At 49.1% G+C, this 21,511-nt stretch overlaps 1 protein-coding gene across 2 annotated transcripts in view; it reads left to right on the plus strand.

The window, feature by feature from the left end:
• STK10 (serine/threonine kinase 10) overlaps positions 1–21,511 on the plus strand; it is a 112,044-nt gene that overhangs the window by 36,415 nt on the left and 54,118 nt on the right. For both annotated transcript variants that reach the window (XM_072824140.1, XM_072824139.1), the window contains exon 3: positions 16,533–16,581. In XM_072824140.1, the coding sequence (XP_072680241.1) occupies positions 16,533–16,581 (49 nt within the window). The remainder of the gene's footprint in view (positions 1–16,532; positions 16,582–21,511) is intronic.

The following is a 21,511-nucleotide window of genomic DNA, read 5'->3' on the forward strand; positions in this document are numbered from 1 at the left end:
AGGAGGCCTTTCCATCTTAGTTGGCTCATTTCGTTTCTCTGAAATCCGAATTCTGGATCCATGGACAGCAGTGTTGTGGGGCAGGACCCCTTCCCATGGACTGTAGGGTCCTGGTACCCCAGGTACCCCCTGGTATTCACTAACCTCTCCTCTCCCTCCCGGATTGGGTCTATGGGGCACCCACTTGTTGGGACACATGCATGTATCCACAGTAGCCCTTTGTAAAGCACCTGAAAGTCTGTACAGGCTTCTCAGTCGTTTGAGGCGGATGTGTTACTACTTTCTTGCCTTTCCCGTTATACAGATAGGTGCCCTGGGACTTGGGGAGGGAAAGCAGGGGAGGAGGTGTGACTTCTTGGACTAGAGGGTGAATCAAGTGGCAGGGTGGGGGTGGTGATAAGACAGAGTCAGCAAAATAACTGGCCTTTGCTGAGCTCTTTCATGATTATCTCACCAAATTGTCACAGATCTATGGGACAGAGATGTGGTCACATCCATTTTACAGATGTAAAGACTGAGGGTCAAAGAGAGAGAGAGATTCATCTTGACTAACAGCTAGGTTTGAATCCAGATCAGCAGGGCTCCAAAACCTTGTCTCCTCCTCCCTGGGTGCCAGCCTGGGCACCCCTGGGAACAGTTCAAAGAATACAGGGTGTGTCCCCCTGCCCTCCACCTGAGGAGCCCATCGTCTGGGGCAGAACATAGCTTAGCAATACCTGGTGGGGAGGGGATCTGTGGCCAGAGGATCCACCTGGCTTCTCCCTCAGGTGCAGCAGGTTCCTCCTGGCGCTGCCGGTGTCCCTGTCCGGGCACAGGTAGAGTCAGGTAGCTGGACATGTGGATGGACAGGGGGCCCACTGTCCACACTGGAGTAACCTGGGGCTGCCTGGAATCCTGCTGTTGGCATGGCCAGCCTGGGGTCTGTGTGTCACATTCACAGGAGCCAGAGTGACTCTGGTCCAGGGATTTGCCCACCACGTTCCCAAGCATGTCCTCATGGGTTTTGTTTGCTATCTGACCCAGTCAGCTGGCTGTCATTCCTCCTCGGCCCTTCAGAAGCACCTCACATTCTTTCAGTCCATCAGGCATGGGCTTTGGAGTCACCCAGGCCTGGGTTGGAACCTGACTGCCCCTGTGCTGCCGTTTGACCCGAGACATGACTTCTCATGCTTTAGAGGCTCGGTTTCCTCACCTGGACATGGAGGGTGATGACAGCTGATTTCACAGCACTTTGTCTAGGGTCGGAAACCCAGCATGTCCTGGTTGGCAGACAGTAGGAGCCCCCTGCCAGGCACTTAGCTAACAGGTCTGGGGGGGTGTTCAAGGCCTAGATGGGTAGATAGTCATGTAAACCAGGCCCACAGGCTGCATTGAGGGCGGGCTTTTACTGTTTTTTGAAATAGCACGAACCTTTATAAATTGACATCTCTCTCATAAGAATCCAGAGACCAGGAGGGGCACCGCTAGGAAGACAGCAGTCCAAGGAAGAGAGGAGACAGCCCCATGGCCCCCAGCCACCATCCGGCTTGGCTTGAAGGATCAGCAGCTCTGGCTTCTTGGGCCCGTATTTCTGCCTGGGGTCTCTGAGCTGGCTGAGTGCAGCTGCCCCGGGGATGGGCACCTGCTGCCCTGTCTGCCTCTGCCCCCTGCCACCCTTGGGTAGCATGTATGCCCTGCCGGGCCCTGAAAGGCACAGATAATTCCAGTCCTGGGTGGGAAGTGGGGAAACAGAGGATGGATGGGGGCCATGGGGCTGTTTCTTCTCTTCCTTGGATTGCTGTCTTCCTAGCGGCGCCCCTCCTGGTCTCTGTCAGGCCTCGGGCTTGTGTTGTCACCGAGGGGACTTTAACTTTTGCAGCTGTTGCAGAATCTGGGGGCGGCTTTCATTCATTCATTCATTCTCGCACTGGCTTGTGGACTCTGCCTTTCTCTCCCTTCCTGCATCAATGAATGTTTATGGAGCACCAGCTGTGTGCCAGGCCCTGTTTCAGGTGCTGAGGGCACGGACACAAAGCCTTGCCTTCAGGGAAATTACATTCTAGGGGCAGTGGGGTTGGCGTGGAGAGGTGGACAAGAGACAAAATCAGATTGCACAGCCCATGGAGTGACAGATGGTGAGGTGCGCTGTGCACACGTGAGTACTTAGACTTGCCTGGGATGCCCACTGTTCCTCCCTGCGCCCCTGCTACTCTTGTATTGCTCCTTCACGCTGTCGTCAGGTGCCCTGGGGACCTGCCATGTGCGTCCAGCTGCCGGCGTCACGAGTGGTAGCCGTGCACTTACCGAGCTCATGGGAGGGCTTCTTCACGCCATCCTGCTGGATCACTACCTGGCAGGGTGGGGGTGGGGGGTCCTCCAGGTGCCCCCACAAGACAGATGAGCAAACCGGACTACAATCCCTGAGCTTGCCCCAGGGGGGCTGTTAGTCATCGTCCCAGCCAGAACTAGAACCCACTGTGTGGGTCTGCAGTGCTGAAACCCCATGTTCACCTTAGTTCATGCAGGTGTGTTGGTTTCTTGGCGACTTGTGTCCCTCAGACAATGAGTTGAGGAAGGCCGGGGCTTGTCTTGGGGATGCAGTAAGACAGGCAGGCCCACCCTGCACCATTTTCCTGGCTCTGTGAGCGGGCCAGCGCTGGTCTGCCTGTGGTGCCACGCTGCCACCCGCCAAGCCTTTGTTTCAAATCCTACTTGTCCTTTAAGGACCATCTCAAATGCCACAAATGTTTAACAAATTTAGTTGACAGTGATATCTCCGACCCGGCAGACATTTCCTGTGACCCTGCTCACTCTGCATCTTAAGGATTCAGGAGGCCATAGGACCCTCCATTCTAAGTCCTTTTCCACGGCCCTGGCTCATTGCTCTCCGGCTCAACAGGGGCCCTGGCACAGCTGGCTTAGGGAATGGTGGCTGGGCACACCGATGGTCAGATGGGATCAGAAATGTCTGTGCCGACACACAGCTTCCTGTGTCTCTCCCCAGGGGCTGCAGGTCCAGTTTGCATCTGGTTCTAAGGCTGAACTTGGCCTTTCCTGAAAGGTGGTGTGATGAGGATGGTGGTGATGGTGATTAACCATCCTAATGATGATGGTGATTGTCACTTGTCACGTTCTGACTAGGTGCCAGGCACTGTGTTTTTTAACCATGCGATCTCATTTAATCTCCCAAGACTGCATCAGGGTGGGAATGTGTTTCCCCATTTTACAGAGGGGGACCTGGAGTCCCACAGTCACCCAGTAGCAACCTCTGGACTCGGGCTCAGGGGACTTTGATCCTGAAGCTAGTGCTCCTTACCTCTGGGCAGGACATGAGGGGGTTAGCACCTCCAGATTCGGATCACCTCAGTAGCACCCCAGAGCTGCCTGGGACTTGGGCCAGCACATTAGGATGCGGTGCCATCTCCACCTCCACATCCACCCCAGGGATTGTGGCACAGGGGCCCTAGAATGTGCTAGATAGGCTCAGAAGCTCACTGGATCATCTCTCCTCCCTCCTGCCTTGCAGAACTGCCCCTCTACCCCAGGAGCCCCAAGATCACCCCCTAGGCTCTGGGGGCCCTTCCTGCCCGTTGGGGCTGCTCGGTACACGTGGTTCCTTCTGCAGGCTTTCTGTGGATGTGGCAGGCATGGCTGAGGGTGGAGGGAGGAGGCACAGCGTTCCAGGGAGGCCTTGTGGGTGTGGGCTGCCCCTCTCAATGGCCATATTGTTTGGCCTGGGGCTCAGAGGTGCGGAGGTTTTGGGACTCCACCTACAGGGACAGGCTGCTGAGAAGCTGGAGACATTTTTGTGTTGACTCTTCTGTTTTTGGGTGGCTGCCCCGTGGACTTCTTTCCACAGACCTCTATTGAGTAACCAGAAGCCTCTTGCCTTCCATGCTGCTGGGGTGTCCCCCCACCCAGAGGCCAGCGCCTCTCAGAGCAGGGAGGCCTGGATGATTGTGGTATCTATCGCTGCTTCCCCGGGGACAAACAGGCCCAGAGAGGCAAAGGGCCCACTCAGGGCTCCATGCCTTCAGCGGCTTTGTATCTTGGAGTCAGACAGACCTGGGTCTTTGTCCTTGTGTGCTCCATCCCTTATGTGCTGAGGGGCTGTGGGGAAGCTCTTTCCCCACCAAACCTCAGTTTCCCCATCTGTAGAAGAGGGTAAGTGTAACGGCTCACATAAAGGAATGCTTAGCGCAGGTCCAGGAGGCGTTAGGTGTTCACTCACGGCAGCCATCAGCTCTGCTCCCTCGGGCGGCAGCGTGGGAGGGACTGGCCTCTGTCTGGCTTTCCATGCTGCATCTAGCCATCAGCTATGTTAGTCACCCTTTGGCTGTTCTGCCCTGATTTCTGGGCATTTTAAGGCCACTGAGGTGTTTTACTTACATGCATTCATTTATATATCCAGAGGCTCCACTAATGGATGATATGAATGGACTTTTAGAAGCGTAACCTGCTTATTCAATGATAAAGTGACTCGAGTTACTCACCTCGAAGTCCAAAACGTGTGTTGCAAGTGACTTAGAGCTGTTCAGAGCTTCATTTTCCAGGTGTGAAGACTGAGGATCAGAGTAGGAAAGGGGTTATGGCCGCCCCACAGAAGGACAGCGGCAGAACTGGGAGTCTGTGCAGACCTCCTGGCTCTGGCTTATTTAAGTTTAATTCTAGGAGTGTTGCCAACATGCATTTATTGAGCACCTTATGTGTCCTCACTCCGTGTTCTTACTGGCTTCAGGGAAGGCCAGGGAGGTGAGGGGACCCAGGCCCAGAACAGAGTGTTGGTGCCTCATCTCTGGCCTGAGCGTGCCTCAGTTGTCTCTCAGGGGCTGCTGGGCTGTGGCAGTGCCAGCCTGATTCTGCTGCTTGGCCCTGCTGCCCGTGGGCTGTAAAAGTTAATTTTGAAACCCTGTGGGTGGTCCAAGCTTTCTCTTATCTGGGCTGGGACATCCTAGCTCCCTTATCTCTGGGTGAGCAGCTCACTTGGTATGTGTGAGCTGACCGGTGGGGCCCAGTGAGGGCTGGAGCAAGGAGAGAGAGGGGCCCTTTCCCCAACCCACCCAGAGGCTGTGGCTTCCTCCTTGAGACATGAGGAAGGGGGAGGGGGTCACTAGGTCTCTTCCACTGGGGAGATGAACAGAGCCCAGACCTGGCACTCAGGTAGTTCCCAGTTCGGGTCCTGGCTCTGCTACTACTCATTTCATACGTTCACAGCCTTGAGAGGTGTGTGGTGTATTGTCCTTGGCCCAGAAGGGACTAGCTGTGCCATCATAAATGTTTCTGTGGACTCAGTAGTCACTTTCTGGTACAGATACTCATGGTCTCTTCTGCAGCCTCCCTCTCTTTTCTCTTTTTTAAATTTTTTTTAATTTTTTAAATTTATTCATGAGAGAGAGAGAGAGGCAGAGACAGAGACACAGGCAGAGGGAGAAGCAGGCTCAATGCAGGGTGGCTGATGTGGGACTCGATCCCGTGCTCCAGGATCACGCCCCGGGCTGAAGGTAGGCACGAAACTGCTGAGCCACCTGGGCTATCCCCTCTCTTTTCTCTTTACTTGGAATTGGGTTTCAATCCATTCAGTGGTGAACAATTTAAAAAAATTTTTAATGTTTTTTTTTCTTCTGGTTTTAGTTTGTTTGCTTTTATTAAAAAATGAAAAAGAGGGATGCCTGGGTGCCTCAGCGGTTGGGCATCTGCCTTCAGCTCGAGGAGTGATCCTGGGGTCCTGGGATCAAGTCCCATATCGGGCTCCCTGCATGGAGCCTGCTTCTCCCCTGCCTCTCTCTCTGCCTCTCATGAATAAATGAATGAAATCTCTAAAAAAGAAAAAAAAACCCTTTACTCAGAGAGACCTTAATCTCTCTGAGCCTCAGTGTCCCCATATGTAAAATGGGAATAAAATACCACTGAATGCTAATAACAATTGGCAACATTTATTGAGCATTTCCTTACTCTGTGCCCGGTAATGTTTTTAGTGCCTGGCATACATTATCCTGTTTAATCCTTACAATAAGCCCCATGAGGTATAGGCATTTTTTAGGATACCTACCTTAAATCGTGAGTGGAAGATAACCCACACAAAGTGTATGGCATAGGGCTTGGCACAGAATAAGTTCTTGATTCCAATTAAATGTCAGGAATGGGGAAACTGAGGCTGACCCCAGGTAACTGACCTGACAACCCCTTACATCTTGGGGAGGTTGAGGGCATGGAGTGAGACCATATAGGTAAAACAGCTGCATACCTGGGGGTTTCTTTGTGTGTGACTTAAAAGAGTGGAAATCACCTTGGTGTTGATGTCTAGCCCCAAAAGGTGGGTCTGGTAGAGAGGAGAGATTTTTAATTCTGGCTCTATCTGTCTTAAGGAGCATTGAGTTGACTGATTTGCACAGCTCTGAAGAAGCTTATACAGTATGCATCCCCAGGCTGAAAAAGGAGAAGATACTTCTTTAATTGAGCTGTGCAGGTGCTGTGCTGTGTGCACACCTGCCTAGGCCTCCGGCCAGGTGGGCTCATTTCCCAGATGCGGAGATTGTTTTTTTGTTTTTTTTTTGTTTTTGAAAGAGAGCTTCAGGGGCACAAGGACTGTTGTTTCTCGCTGCTGTCTTCCTGGTGGCCAAAAGAGCACGGGGCAGGATAGGTGCCTGATGAATCCGTGAATGAATGAATCAATAAATGAGTGACGGGAGAGGTGCTGTGACCTGCCAAGATCACATAACAAGGCCGTGACCTTATGCTGTGCCACGACAGCTGCTTAATCTAAACTGATGCGGAGGCAAACACAGGTTTCCAGTTTCGTCTGGCCTCCAGCCAGAGAAGCAGCCAGCAACTGCATGCTGTCCCCGGCCAGGCACCCTCTGAGCGTGTGTACGGGCTGGCGTCTCCGGGAAACGAAGCTCGGGAGTGGGAGGAGGGAGACCTGCCATGGTGAGGGTACTCTGACGAGAGGCCCGGAGAAAGCAAGCGCCTCTCTTACCAGAATGTGCTGCCTGTGTCCGAGCTCAGGCTGACCTGCCTTCTTAATGCAGGGCCGCTGTTGTGAGCCTCCCGGCCCGCGTGGGCCAGGGTTCAAATCCCAGCTCTGCCTGCACCAGCTGTGGGTTCTAGGGGAGGGCGAGAGAGGAAGTCCCATCTTACATGTTGAGTTGAAACCTTATAATGAAGACATTCAGAGGCCAGCAGGGAAGATGCCTGATACATTGTAGGCCCTCCTAGTTGGTTGGGGAAGGGGTTGGGCCCAGGGAATGGGAGCCTCTTAAGTACGAGCACCGGGTTTACATCTTGGCCTCACCCCTTGTGAGTTGGGGCCTTGACAAGTTACTGAATCTTTCTGTGCCTCAGTTTTCTTGTCTGGAATAGGGGATGGTGAACGACAGCCTGTGCACAGTCTGGCCCACCCCTTGTGTTTGTAGATGAAGGCTTGTGGCACACAGCTGTGCCCATCTGTTCTGGTACCTCTGGCTGCTTTCTGGCGACAAAAGCAGTCTGCTTGCAACAGAGACCATATGGCTGCAAACCTGGAAACATTTACTATCTATCTGGCCCTTTATAGAGAAAGTGTGGTAACCCTTGATCTATAGAGTGGGAATAATAACAGCATTTACATTACAGAATTGTGTGTAGATAAAACGAGAGACTGTGAATAAAGAGTCATGAAGGGCACTTGGGTCATTTTTTTAAAACATTTTTTTGAGAGAGAGAGAGCACGCACAAGCGGGGATGAGGGGCAGAGGGAGAGAGAGAGAGAGAGAGAGAGAATCCTGAAGCAGACTCCATAACGAGCACAGAGCCCCACACGGGGCTGGATCCCTTGACCCTGACATCATGACCAGAGCTGAAACCAAGAGTCTGACTCTTAACCTACTGAGCCACCCAGGTGCCCCGAACTTGGGTCCCATTTTAAGAGCCATGCAGTCTCTTGCTCTGGGATCTTATTCCTTCCTGCCCGTAGCTCTCCTTGGGCTCCTTTCCCCAGTCCCTCATAACCACTAATGTCTGTCTCTGGATTTGCCTGTTATGGACATTTCATGTAAATGGAATCATATATGTGGCCTTTTGCTGTCTGACTTCTTTCACTTGGTACAATGCTTTCAAGGTTCATCCATATTGTAGGATGTGTCAGTGCCTCATTTCTTTTTATGACTGAATCATATTCCGTTGTGTAGATAACACCACATTTTGTTCTGTGGGTTGCCTTTCACTCTGTCGATAGGGTCCTTTGATATACAAAAGTCTTAAATTTGGATGAAGTCCAATATGCTTATTTTTTCTTTTGTTGCCAGTGCTTTCAGCATCATATCCAAGAAATTGCCAAATCCAATGTCAGGAAGCTTTTCCCCTGTGTTGTCTTCTGAGAGTTTCATAGTTTCAGCTCTTATGTTTTGGTCTTTGATCCATCTTTTTTTTTTTTTTTTAAAGAATTTTATTTATTTATTCATGAGAGACACACCCAGAGAGAGAGGCAGAGACACAGGCAGAGGGAGAAGCAGGCTCCATGCAGGTAGCCCGACGTGGGACTCGATCCTGGGTCTCCAGGATCACACCCCAGGCTTCAGGCGGCGCTAAACTGCTGAGCCACCAGGGCTGCCCTGGTCTTTGATCCATCTTGAGTGAATTTTTATATATGATCTAAGGTGTAAGGGTCTACCATCTTCATTCTTTTGCATATGGTTATTTTAGTTTTCCCAACACCATTTGTTGAAAAGACTGTCCTTTCCCCACTGAATGGTCTTGGCATCCTTGTTGAAAATCATTTGCCCATATATGTAAGGGTTTATTTCTGGGCTATCTTTCCATTCATGTATATGTCACTCTTCCTTTAGTACCAGGATGTTTTGATTACTGTAGCTTTGTAGTAAATCTTGAAGTCAGGAAGTGTGAGATTTCTAACTTTCTTCTTTTTCAAGAATGATTGTTTTGACTATTAGGGGTCCCTTGATATTCCATATGAATTTTAGGAAAGATTATTAAATTTTTATAAAAGATGCCATTAAGATTTGATAGGACTTGCACCTGTAGATGGGGTAATATTGACATCTTAACAATGTTGAGTCTTCCAGTCCACTAACATGGACTGTCTTTCCATTTACTTGCACTTTCTATAACTTCCTTCAGCAATGTTTTATAGCTTACGGAGTATGAATATTTTGCCTTCTTGATTAAGTTTTTTTCCTTCCTAAGTATTCCTGAGTTATTTTCTTCTTTTTTGATGCTATTGTAAATGGAATTGTTTCCTTTTTTTTTTTTTAAGGCTTTATTTATTCATGAGAGACACGGAGAGAGAGGCAGGCAGAGACATAGGCAGAGGGAGAAGCAGGCTCCATGCAGGGAGCCCGATGTGGGACTCGATCCCGGGATTCCAGGATCATGCTGAGCCAAAGGCAGATGCTCAACTGCTGACCCACCCAGGCAATCAGTCCCAAGATTGAGTCTTGATAGGTTGCATAGTTTTTTTTTAAATTAATTAATTAATTAATTTATGATAGTCACACAGAGAGAGAGAGAGGCAGAGACACAGGCAGAGGGAGAAGCAGGCTCCATGCACCGGGAGCCCGACGTGGGACTCGATCCCGGGTCTCCAGGATCGCGCCCTGGGCCAAAGGCAGGTGCTAAACCTCTGCGCCACCCAGGGATCCCGGTTGCATAGTTTTTAGGAATTTGTCTAGGCTATCCAGTTTGTTAGTGTACAGTTGTTCATAGTACTCTCCTATAATCTTTTATTTCTGTAACATCAGTAGTAATGTCTCCATTTCTGATATTAGTGATTTGAGTCCTCTCTTTTTTTTTCTTAGTCAATCTGCCTAATCAACATATGTTTTTCATTATCTTGGATGTATATCTAGGAGTGGAATTCCTGGATCGATTGGTGATAATGCTGTGTTTAATATTTTAAGGAACTGCCACACTGTTTTCTAAAGTACCTGCACCATTCCCCCCATCATTGTACAAGGTTTCCAATTTGTCCATATCCTTGCCAACACTTATTGTTGTCCTTCTTTTTAATTCTAGGCATCCTAGCAGCTGTGAAGTAGTATCTCATAGTTTTTTTTTTTTTTAATTTTTATTTATTTATGATAGTCACACAGAGAGAGAGAGAGAGAGAGAGAGAGGCAGAGACACAGGCAGAGGGAGAAGCAGGCTCCATGCACCGGGAGCCCGATGTGGGATTCGATCCCGGGTCTCCAGGATCGCGCCCTGGGCCAAAGGCAGGCGCCAAACCGCTGTGCCACCCAGGGATCCCAGTATCTCATAGTTTTGATTAGCATTTCCCTAATGACCAATGATGGGGAGCATCTTTTTATATCCTTATTGGCCCTTTGTTTCTATTTTGGAGAGACATTTATTCATATCCTTTGTCCATTTTTAAGTTGGGTTATTTGTCCTTTTATTGTTGAGTTGTAAGAATTTTTTATATATTCTGGATACTAGTCTTTTATCAAAATATATGATTTTCAGGTATTTTTCCCATTCTATGGGTTGTCTTTTCACTTTTTCAGTCCTGCACTTTGATGTACAAAAGCTTTTATTGTTGATGAAGTCCGTTGCGTCTATTTTTTCTTTTGTTGCTTGTAATTTTGGTGTCATTTCTGCCCACCCGATCTTAACTAATTGTCATATACTCCTTGACATGCACTCAGGTATCCACAAAGCCTTTTTGTAAAAGATGAGAGGATATTTAAATAATTACATATGTATTATATATATGTACATATGTACATACTATTTATATATACTCATCTTTTGGGAAAATACTCATTGAGGTAAACTCCCATTTTTTTCTATCTGACCATCTTTAATTATGCAAATCCCTAAAGCCTCTGAAAATACCCAGGGCTTCTCAAACCATCCCTTGGTAAAGGCTTACCAGGATGACCTTATATCCTACCCAAGCCCTTAGCTCTTCGGTTAGAAGCACAAAGAATAAGGAACATTGATGAGGAACTTCAGGTTAATGAGGATAAAAAGGATAATTCTGCCGGTTTGCTCCCAAGATTTCTCTACCACCATCTTACATTAGTTTTTGCCAGGAGGAGGGGAGATGTGGCCCCAAGGTCCAAGCTTCTTGCCCTTTTGCAAATTCTTATAGAGCAGTGGTTCTCAAAGTATAGTCAGGGAACCAGCAGCGGCACCCCCTGGGTGCATTTGTTGGAAATGCAGATGCTTGGACCCTACCTGACACTGCTTAGTGAGGTTTTGTTTTAACAAGTTCTCCAGGTGATTCTGATGCATGGTAAAGTTTGAAGACCACTAGCATAGTGTTTTTAGCTGGTAGCACTTAGAGATGACTAGGAAAATCTTATTTGCCAAATGAGATGGCATCCTCGTCCTCCCCTTTCATTGTTCTAATTCATCTTCATCATCTCTTGCCAAATGTGAGATCAGATGCTTTCGGTAACAAGAAATAGAAAATCTCAAATTAGCCTAAACAATGGAAGAAATTAATTGGCTTGCATATTTTATTTGAAAAGTCCAGAGGAAGGTCAGATTTGAGACAGATATCGAGCATGGCTCAGTTACACTGTGATCTCTCTGCCCTCCTCTTTGTATCAGCTATGTCTTCATGCTGGCTTCCCTCATGGTTGCAAGACGGCTGCCTGTGACCATCGGGGCTTCGTGCTTCCTAATTGTCTCTAGAGGGAGATATCATGGCATCTCACACCATCAAGCAGAGCTCACCAGCTTGGCTGTGCTTAGACCAGCCCTGAGCCAGCCGTCAGGGCAAGAGGCAGAGAATTTCCCTGGTTGGGTTAGGCCTCCTCTCCCCACTGGGGATGAGGTGAGTCTCACTCAGCTACCATGGCTGTTTCACAAAGGGGAAGGAAAGAATGCTGTGTTGGCAGGGGGAAGACAACCATGATGCCTTGGCCTTTTGCTGTTTGTGCCAAATCCACTGTTCCTCTGCTTTCCCACCCTCTAGAGATACCATATCTGATGTTGGTGGTGGCGGGGTTCCTCTAAAGCAGAAACCCTGTCTGTAACACCCTTTATTGAAACACTCTGGTGCCTTTCTCCAGACATACAGAACTCTCAGGGTCAAGTTCATACTTTGAGATGTTCGAGTTCTAGTTCCAGTTAACCTTTGATGAACCCCTTGGAACATTCCACCATTCCCCCCTTCATTCTCTTCCAGGCTATTTTGCCTCTGCACTTGCTATGTTTTGCTTACACTGTCGCTGTGCTGCTTCATTTGACAAATTTGCCCTTCAAAACCAGCTCTTCTCTGGGAGGCCCTTCTCTGTGGATGGCCACAACTTTTTTGATAACTTAGTCATGATGTGCCTATATTGGCCTCTGCCTGTGGTCTTGGGGCAGGGACCTGTCTGGTTCATCCTGGGTCCCCAGTCCCCAGGCTTGTTAGAGACTAGGAACTCAGATAGTGTTTGTTGATTGAATACTACTTTTATGGTCCTGCTGTGCCTAGCACTGTGAAGCCCCCTGGTAGTAGTCAGTTGGTACTTGTCAATGAATCAATAAACTGATCACAAACTGCACTTCACCACGTCCTGAGAAAACCTTGAGCCACAGTGCTTGCTGCTCTCAAGGGAGCGTGAAGGATGAACCTCTGATGGGTTCAGGGAGTTGGTCCTTGGTACTTGTAGCTGTTGCATTTGGGGCTTGGTGAGGGCTTAGGGGCCTTCAGCTCTGCACCCAGGAATCCTTGACCCTAAGAAGCCTCTTTTCATTCCTAGACACAGTGGGCACAGGCCTGCTGGGGCTCTAATTGTAGACAGGCATAGATATCCCATCTCCCTTCAGTTGAATAGATGCATCTATAACCAGGGGTTATTTTAAGACAGTTCTTCCCATTAAAAAAAAAAAAAAGTTTATTTCTAATATTTTTATGATGCCTGTATGTTGAGTAAAATGTGGAAAATATATACCAGTACAGACTACCTGTAATGCTTCCCTGGGTATTAATGTATGTGCTTCCATTCTGTTTCCCTAGCATGAATATTTAGTGACTTCCTAAGGTATTGGGATGCATATTTTATTTTTATTTATCGTTATTTTATTAATTGAGATTATTTTGTTAATTACCCGACACATTTCTGTGGAAGTCTCCTGCAACCCTGCCACTGACAAGCTGAAAGAACCTTAAGACCCATGTAGAGGAACCTAGGAATAACTGTCATGAAAGGGACCTTTCTTTTTGGTATCACATCAAGACAATAAGATGTGAAAATTTTAAAACCAAAAGGAGAAAAAAAAACACTTAAAGGGGGAAGAAAACTCAAACCATATTTTGTTATATGTGAGAGTATTGTCAGGCAGTATTTACACAAAGGTTAATGGAATATCACTCTAACACATTTGTGATGAATACCAATGAGTGGTGTTTCTTCAGACTTCTGCAGGATGGTTATCTTTTATTTATTTTTCTTTTTTAAAAGATTTTATTTATTCACAGGAGACAGAGAGAGAGAGAGAGGCAGAGACACAGGCAGAGGGAGAAGTAGGCTCCATGCAGGGAGCCCGATATGGGACTTAATCCTGGGACCCCAGGATCACACCCTGAGCCAAAGGTAGATGCTCAACTGCTGAGCCACCCAGGCATCCCAGATGGTCCTCTTTTAAAAACATTTTATTGGGGTCCATATATAAGTTGTGAAATAGTGTGGGTTTAATCTTGGCATAGAGTCAAAAGTTGGTATGTTTATTCCCGGGAATAAGACCAAAGCTAAGCCCAGAGCTTCTCAGCAGCCAAAGCAATCAGTCAATCAATCAGTCAATCAGTAAATTTTAACAAATTGCAAAAGGAAAGTGCATGGGGTCATGGGGATCTAGAATTGCAGAAGAGGAAGTGAACTAGATTGGCAGAATGTTCAAGCTTTCCTAGTGCTGAACTCTGGAGAGGATGGTCATAGGGACCTTGTGTCATGGTATTGTGTAAGGGACAGTTCCCTGACAGACACAGGAACTGCCAGAATTTGGTCACTTCTTGCACTGTGGTAATAACAGTGGGTGTGGTTCTAGAAGGCATGGATTTGTAGGAAGCCTGAATAACATGGTCTAAGTGTGATACTTGGTGGTTCTGTTTGCTAGAGATTCAGCAAGGGCTATTAATTGGTGTGGCTTTGCTATTGTGCTTTCATGTTGAGAATCTCATGGAAGTGCCTTGATGTTGGAGGTACAGCAATTAGTGCCATTTTACAGATGAAATTGAGGCTTGGGGAGATTAAGTGACTTACTCAAGGTCACACAGCCAATTTAAGTGGCACTATCAGGACTTGAATTCAGGTCCATCTTGTCCTTTGCGACTGCAGGCTGTGAGAGAAGAGGGAATCGCCTGAGCCTGTGCTGCGTTCACTGCGTGGGCAGAGTTTGGACAGTTGTTTTGTAAACACCACCTCATGTAGTCCTTACAGTAACTCTGGATGGCCCATAGTATTCTTCTGTTTTACAGAAAGGCCACACAGGTATTAAGGGGTGGAGAGGCAGAGCACGGGCTCCTGACCTGGGTTTGCTGAGGGGACTTCAGAGTGTACAGGATTTCAGTAGAACTGCATGTAAACATTTGTTCCTATTTGCATTTTTCTGGGTGAGAGGAGAGAGGTTACCTTTCATAGAGTCTCAAAAAACAACACAAGTACAGAAGAATCCCAGATCTGTGAGCTCAAGGAAGGAGTCCTAGCTACAGCTCTTACTGACTGAGCCCAAACTGGGTGCCTGTTGCTCAGCAAGGCTTGGATGACCTTGCCAAGGTCATTCCCTTGGGGTTTGGGTGTGTATTCCCCCCCCACCTTACTGGCTGCTCAGGTAGCAAGTGGTTTTCCATAATGACACATTTTGCTTCATACATTGCCTCTCATGTCTGGGCTTTTCTGGCGTTTCTGGGCAATTAGTAGGATTTTTCTGTCCTTCTGTGGAGCTGAGAATTGTTAAAAGGCAGAATGAGATGCTGTACTGCAAGAGGTCAATGGCTGTGTCCAGGTCCCCTCCGGTCCTTGATCCCTGGGAACAGTCTGGTGATTGGATGGATGACTGGCAGAAAGAAGTTCCTCTTCCCACTGTCATGGGTTGTCAGACATTAATTCATCTGTGATGGCTTTTATTCAGGGTCACTGTAGTTTTAGAAGTCCTAGAGAAGGAGTACTAGCCAGGCACGGCTGGAGTGACCCCAGGAGCCTCAGAGGCCATGTCCTTCCTTCCTGGCAGGAGGTGGTGTGCAAGCTGCGGTATCTCCTTATGTGGTTCTCTCTCCTGGCTGGCATGGAGCCTTCTACAACATGGAGCAGGCCTGTCTCCTGCCCTAGGAGGTTAGGAGGGCCAGCACTGTCTTGCTGTCCCCAGTAGCTAGCTAGTACTCTGGACCCCTGCTTGACCCACTGTGGCCTGTCCCCCTAAATATAGCCCAGTGGTGTGGCCCATGTTAGAGCAGTGGCATCAGCAGCCCCATCTTCCAGCTGAGAAAATGCACTCAATTGGAGTGCCTTGCCCAAGGCCATAGCAAGTGAACGGTGGGTCTGGGACCTGGGTCCAGCCATCCATTGCTACATTGCCTTATATTTACATTGCCGGGAAGCCTCTGGAAGTTCACCACAAGCTGGAGACTCCATGGAAATACGGAGGCCCCTCCTCCTTCCTCTGGCTGGAGAGCAGCTCTGGCCCAGGGATTTCTGGTTGGCACCAAGGGCGCTCTGCATTCTTTGCATCCTTCTCTGGCCCCCACGCTGCTGGGAGCCCCCTGGGGGTATGGGTCTGATTGTGATCCTGGGCCCACTGCCTAGTGGGTGTGTGGTGAATGAATGAATGAATGCATGTGTGAATGAATGACCTGGGGAGGTTGAAAACCTTTCTAGTACATGACCTGTTACCAAATAATCTGCGACCTTGGTCAGCCCCATCCCCTTTCTGGGCCTGTTTTTTTTTTTTTTTTTTAATATTTTCTTTATTTATTCATGAGAGACACACACAGAGAGGCAGAGACACAGGCAGAGGGAGAAGCAGGCTCCCTGTGGGGAGCTCAATGCGGGACTCGATCCCAGGACCCTGGGATCACCACCTGAGCTGAAGGCAGATGCTCAACCACTGAGCCACCCAGGTACCCCACTGGGCATGGGTTTCTACACCTGAGCTGGTCTTCGAGCCCCGATGTTCTGGTGTTCCAAGCCAGCAAGGGCACTGGCCTCTAGAAGGTGGAGAGAGGCAAGGGATGGGTGCTGGGATTCTGTGAGGGCTTGGCCGGCATGTATGTGGGCAGAGGTGTCCTCTGGGACTCCTGGCTGTGGAGCCTAGGACGTGGGGCAGCTGGCAGCTGGGGCGCAGGAGGAGGGTGCAGGGCCTGGTGGAAAAGGCAATTTGTGGCAGCTGTGGGTTTCCATGGCAACTTTTTTTCCCCCTGAAAAATACCCGGTAAACCCTCTAGATTTTAGGGCACCCTATGAGGTTTGGGGTCAGATTGGGGTCATGCAGACTGGACAGGCCCTGGGACGGGAGGAGGAGAGGCCTGGGAGCAAGGGCATTGGGTGCTGGCAGATCCTGCTGGACCAGGGCCAGGTCCCGGCTGTGCACCCCTCCCTGCTCATTATTACTTTGCCTTTTGTTTTCTGTAGATCATGATCGAGTTCTGTCCTGGAGGAGCTGTGGACGCCATCATGCTGGGTGAGTCTTCCTAGATCCAGTGTGGTGGTGCTCGGGTGGGCTCTAGAACCCTGGTCTAGGACTGGGTCACTCCCCTGCCCCAGCAACTCACATGGCCTCTTGGAGTATCTTCATTCTGTCCCCTTTCAGGAGCAGGGGTTGGTTTCTTGGAGAGAATGTAGGGCTCTCATTGCAAAACCAGCGCTTCCTGTTCTAAAAGCCATGTGTCCTTGAGCTGGTCACTCGCCCCCTCAAGCTTTGTTGGCCATGAGAAGGGTGATGCTTCCTTTGCCCCACCCGACAGCACCCTTAGGAGGTGAAAGACTTCCCCTGAGGGAAGTTCTTTGAAAAGCGGGGATCCCCACCCATTTTGTAAGAGCTTAATGGGGGTGTTGTCAGATTTTCATACCCCAGACAAACTTGAACAGTAAAAAAATTCATTTCTGTGAATATTTTGTCAATAGTCCCTGTATGCCAGAGATGGTGGTGGGTGCTTTCACATATTTTACCTGAGTGTTTCTGTTTTATTTTTGGCCAGATTGACACTTAGAAGGGTTAAGGAGGTGGCCCAGAGTCCCCAGCAGGACTGAGATGGGAGCCTGGGTCTTGTGGGCATGGTACGCACTGAGGGGAGGCCGAGGGGCCAGGGCCCCAGAACATGGAGAGGCAGGCCCACGATTGTGGGGTGGCTCAGCAGAGGGGAGGTTTTTGGGGTAATGTAGAACCACTCAGCCACTCTTTTATTGTGAGGAAGGTATTTTCCCCCTGAGTTTAACTCAGGAATGTCCTGAATTTATGGCAGCCCTTTCCAGAGCTATAGAAATGCTGGCCTTCCTTGCAGAGACCCTTCCCACTCCCAGAGTTCTCAGATGGGGAAATGGCAGTAAGTAGCTAGACATGAGTACTTATGACATGGCCCTTGGGTGTTCTTCCTCTTAGCTGAGACTGCCTTTGAAGAGTTTCATTATTCTGTGCAGAATTTAACAAGATAATAATGGTGGTCTTGTATGAGTTGAGACTCTCTAGCTTTTAAGGCAAAGACTGTTTAAATTGGTTTAGAGGAGAAAAAGGTGGGAGATGTAGGAGGGGGAATTTTTTGCACAAATAACTAAAAAGTTCAAGGGTGACCGGCTTCAGGCACAGCTTGGTCTAGGAATTTTGTTTTGTTTTGTTTTAAGTTTTCATAAGAACTTGGTTTCCTTCTTTCAGCTCTTGGCCCCACTTTCCTCTGTGTTGGTCTCATTCTCATGCTGGATTTCTGTTCATGGTGACAAGGTGGCTATAGGAGCTCCAGCAATATTTGTATTCCAAACAGCAGGATAGAAGAAGAGAGGGTAGGATCACTCCAAAAATCCACACCCCATTTCCACTTTTTATTTTTATTATTTTATTATTATTTTTAAAAGGTTTTATATTTTTATTCATGAGAGACAGAGAGAGACCGAGACATAGACAGGGAGAAGCAGGCTCCCTGCGGGGAACCCGATGCAGGACTCGATCCCAGGGCCCCTGGATCACACTGTAAGCTGAAGGCAGGTGCTCAACTGCTGAACCAGTCAGGTGCCCCCAATTCCATTTTTTAAAGGAGCTGTTAGAAAATCCCCACATGACACTTTCATTTACACCTCATTGGCGTGATTGTAATACCACAGAGCTGGAAGAGAGACTGGGAAATGCGGTCTTCTACCTGGGTGGCTGTATGTTTAGATACTAAAAAAGAAGGGGAGAATGGGAGCCACCTACCAGCGTCTGCCTCTCCAGGTGTGCAGCTTGGATCAATGAGGTCTGGGGTAGAATGTCAGAGATGGAAGAGGCATTTACACATACCAGGTCCTTGACCTCATTCATACCTGGGGCAGGAGCCTGGGCTGTGGCTCAGCCTGCAGGCAGACTCACTTTCTGGCTCCTTGTCTCACTGCTCCAACCCCACCTGGTTTTCTCCCTGTTGGTGACAGCAGTTAAAGGAAAATTGCCGTCAGCATTCTGGAAATCCAGGTGGGAGAAGAGAAGGTGGGATGTGGAGACCTGACAAGGTGAGACCCGGCCGTGGGTGCAGCTGTGTGCTGAGGGGTGCACTTTCCCATAGATGCCTGCCCTGCATAGAGGGACTTTCTGCCCTTAGTGTCTCCCCATCGCCCTATGGAGTCATGTAGAGTGACGAGGCTGGGCTTGGGGTCCAAGAGACCTCTGAGGGCTGCCCTAGGTTCCTCTGTGTGGTGGGGCGCTGGGCTGGCCCCTTTGCGAGATGAGGGGAATATGCAGGGCACTTCACTGTATGGCCCCTCTAGTTAGTTAACTAACACCCGGTGTTTGCTCTGATCCGGGTTGGCCTTGCCTTGCTGGTTGGCTCTCAGCCCTCCTGCGGAGGAGAAGGGGTGGGGTGGAGCTGGCTGCAGTTTCAAACAGGCGAAGGAGTCATCTGCGATGTTGCAGATTTTTTTAATATGAGGAAAATATTCATGTATTGCTGTGTAATCAAAAATTAATCTTAAGAATTTATCATACTGTACGATTCCAATTATATGACATTCTAGAAAAGGCTAGATGATGGGGCCAGAAATCAAAGGAATGACAGCTTAGGGGCTGGTGATGGGGGTGAAATGTTGATCACACACAGATTTGGGGCAGTGAAGGAAACATTCTCTATCTGAATCACGGTGGCAGTTATGTGACTATATACGTTTGTCTAAATTCATAGAATTGTAATCTAAACAAAAATGAATCTTACTGTTGACAAATTCTAGGACTTAAAAAGGTCTGTTTGCCTTATTGGGTTATTGTGAAGATTAAATGAAAGAATGTATCCAAGTCCCTAACTCCATGCCCGGTACATTGGTAAAGGCTCAGAAAATGGTGACCGTGAGACCTTCGTTGTCGTCATCATCACAGCTTGGCTTATTTTGGTTTCATTTATGTAGAGAAATCAGACACGAGCAAGGCCCAGTTGGCCATTCAAAAAAATTACTGCAGATAATCCAGCGTAATTTCAGGGCCAGCATAACAATAATGACCTTTCATTGGCTCTCCTTCGTGCTGAGGAGTCAGCATACTTTATGGCTGGAGTCCTGCCTACGTCACTTCTCATCATCCCATTTTATGGATTAGGAGATGAAGGCATAGACCGAAGGAGCACCTTTGAGAAACCTCATAGCTAATGAGGGGCAGTGCCTCAGTTCGGGCCCAGTCTGGGTGGTCCTATGTCCCCCTCCCCCAGCTCTGAGCCTGTCTGTGGTCTGGGGGGGACTTGGGGGTTAGGGATGAGGTCTCAGGGAGCCTCAGGTCACAGGAGGTCACAGAAACCCTTTGAGGGTTTCTGGCCAGGCATGGCGAAGGGAGACAGATGGGAGAGTGCTGCCCTGGTCTGAGGGAGGCCTGGCAGCAGTGCCCTGGCTGGCCAGCCCCAGAGCCTGCGGCATGAGGACCCAGCAGGCAGGGCAGTGGGGGGCTCACTTCAGCGTAGGTGGCTTGGTGGCACCAAGAACTAAATAATACGATGGCCGGTGGGTCAGTGAGCATATGATGTTGGCCTTGAATCTTCTCATGCCCTCCCTCCCTCTGCACCCACTCAGCCCCACATTGTCGTTCCCACCTCCCTAAGCCGCTGAGTCGGAGATGCTTCCTCTTGGAAGCCTTGGCTAGACCACCACAACGGCCCCTCACTGAGATCCCTGCCTGCTCTTGCTCCCTGCAAGCTCTTCACTTATCCCACTGGGGAGAACTTTTTATTTATTTTATTTTATTATTATTATTTTAAAAAATTTATATAGTTACTCATGAGAGACACACAGAGAGAGGCAAAGACATAGGCAGAGGGAGAAGCTGGCTCCCCGTGGGGAGCCTGATGTGGGACTCGATCCCAGGATCCCAGGATCATGGCCTGAGCCGAAGGTAGACATGCTCAACCACTGAGCCACCCAGGTGCCCCTAAATGCAAAAATCAGATTGTCTCTGCCTGCTGAGAGCCTGTCCTGGACTGCCCATTGCCTTTCAGATAAAGTGTAACCTTCACAGCTAGCCTGTAGGGTCTTGCACAATCAGGCTCTTCCAACCTCTGGCCTTGATTCATTTTCCCCTCATCCTTCCCCTTCCATCAAAAAGGGTCCTTTGCACATGCTGTGCCCTCCCTGTGTGGGATACTCCTCTTTGTATTCTACACCTGCTCAGAGAAGGGCCCCGCCATCTCTAAGCAAACACTGGTGGTAGCAGTGCGTGTGTGTCTCCCAGCCAGCACACGAGAGGCCCCAGGTGTCAGCCTTCCCACGAGCCCTTCACCTTCTGGCACCTTCACATCTCCAGCACCACCACCGGCCAGTACACATTTCTTCAACACCAGCCCAAGTCAGCCTCCAGACCTCTGCTTCTGCTGCTTCCTTGACCTGGAATGCCCTGGCCCCACCTTTTCGCCTCTCAAACACCTGTTCTTCCTACAAGACACAGCTTGAATGTGCTCGCTTCTGGACAGGCTTCTAATTCCCAGACAGAAGGGATTACTGCCCATCCTGCCCGGCCCCAGCCCCCATCCCAGTCCCCCTCTGTCCAGGCATGGCTCATCGTTTCCATGCCCCTCTCTGTGTCCCTGCACCAAGCGTGGAGTTTGACATGGAGTAAGTGTCACTCATTGCCTGCTTGCAGGGTGGATCTTTGCCTCTTAGAAGGGTTTTCTTTATGAACTTGCTCTCTGAAGCGGGCTGGCTGGCTTGAATCTCAGATCTGTGAATTGCTACCTGTGTGACCTTGAGCAAGTGTATTGACCTCTCTCGGAGCCCTGGCTGCTTCATCTGTCAACTAAGATAATTGTGCCTACTCTGTAGTGTTACTACGAGGACAAAATAGGTAACACGAAGGGCTTAGAAGTGAACTTGTACGTGGTGAGTGGTCACTGACATCGGGGGCTCTTGTATCTCTGGCAGCTGGCTGAGCCCGGCATTCAGCCTGCCTGCAGAGACCTTGT

The sequence above is a fragment of the Canis lupus genome, chromosome 4, assembly GCF_048164855.1.
Source record: "Canis lupus baileyi chromosome 4, mCanLup2.hap1, whole genome shotgun sequence".
Classification (NCBI taxonomy): Eukaryota; Metazoa; Chordata; class Mammalia; order Carnivora; family Canidae; genus Canis; species Canis lupus.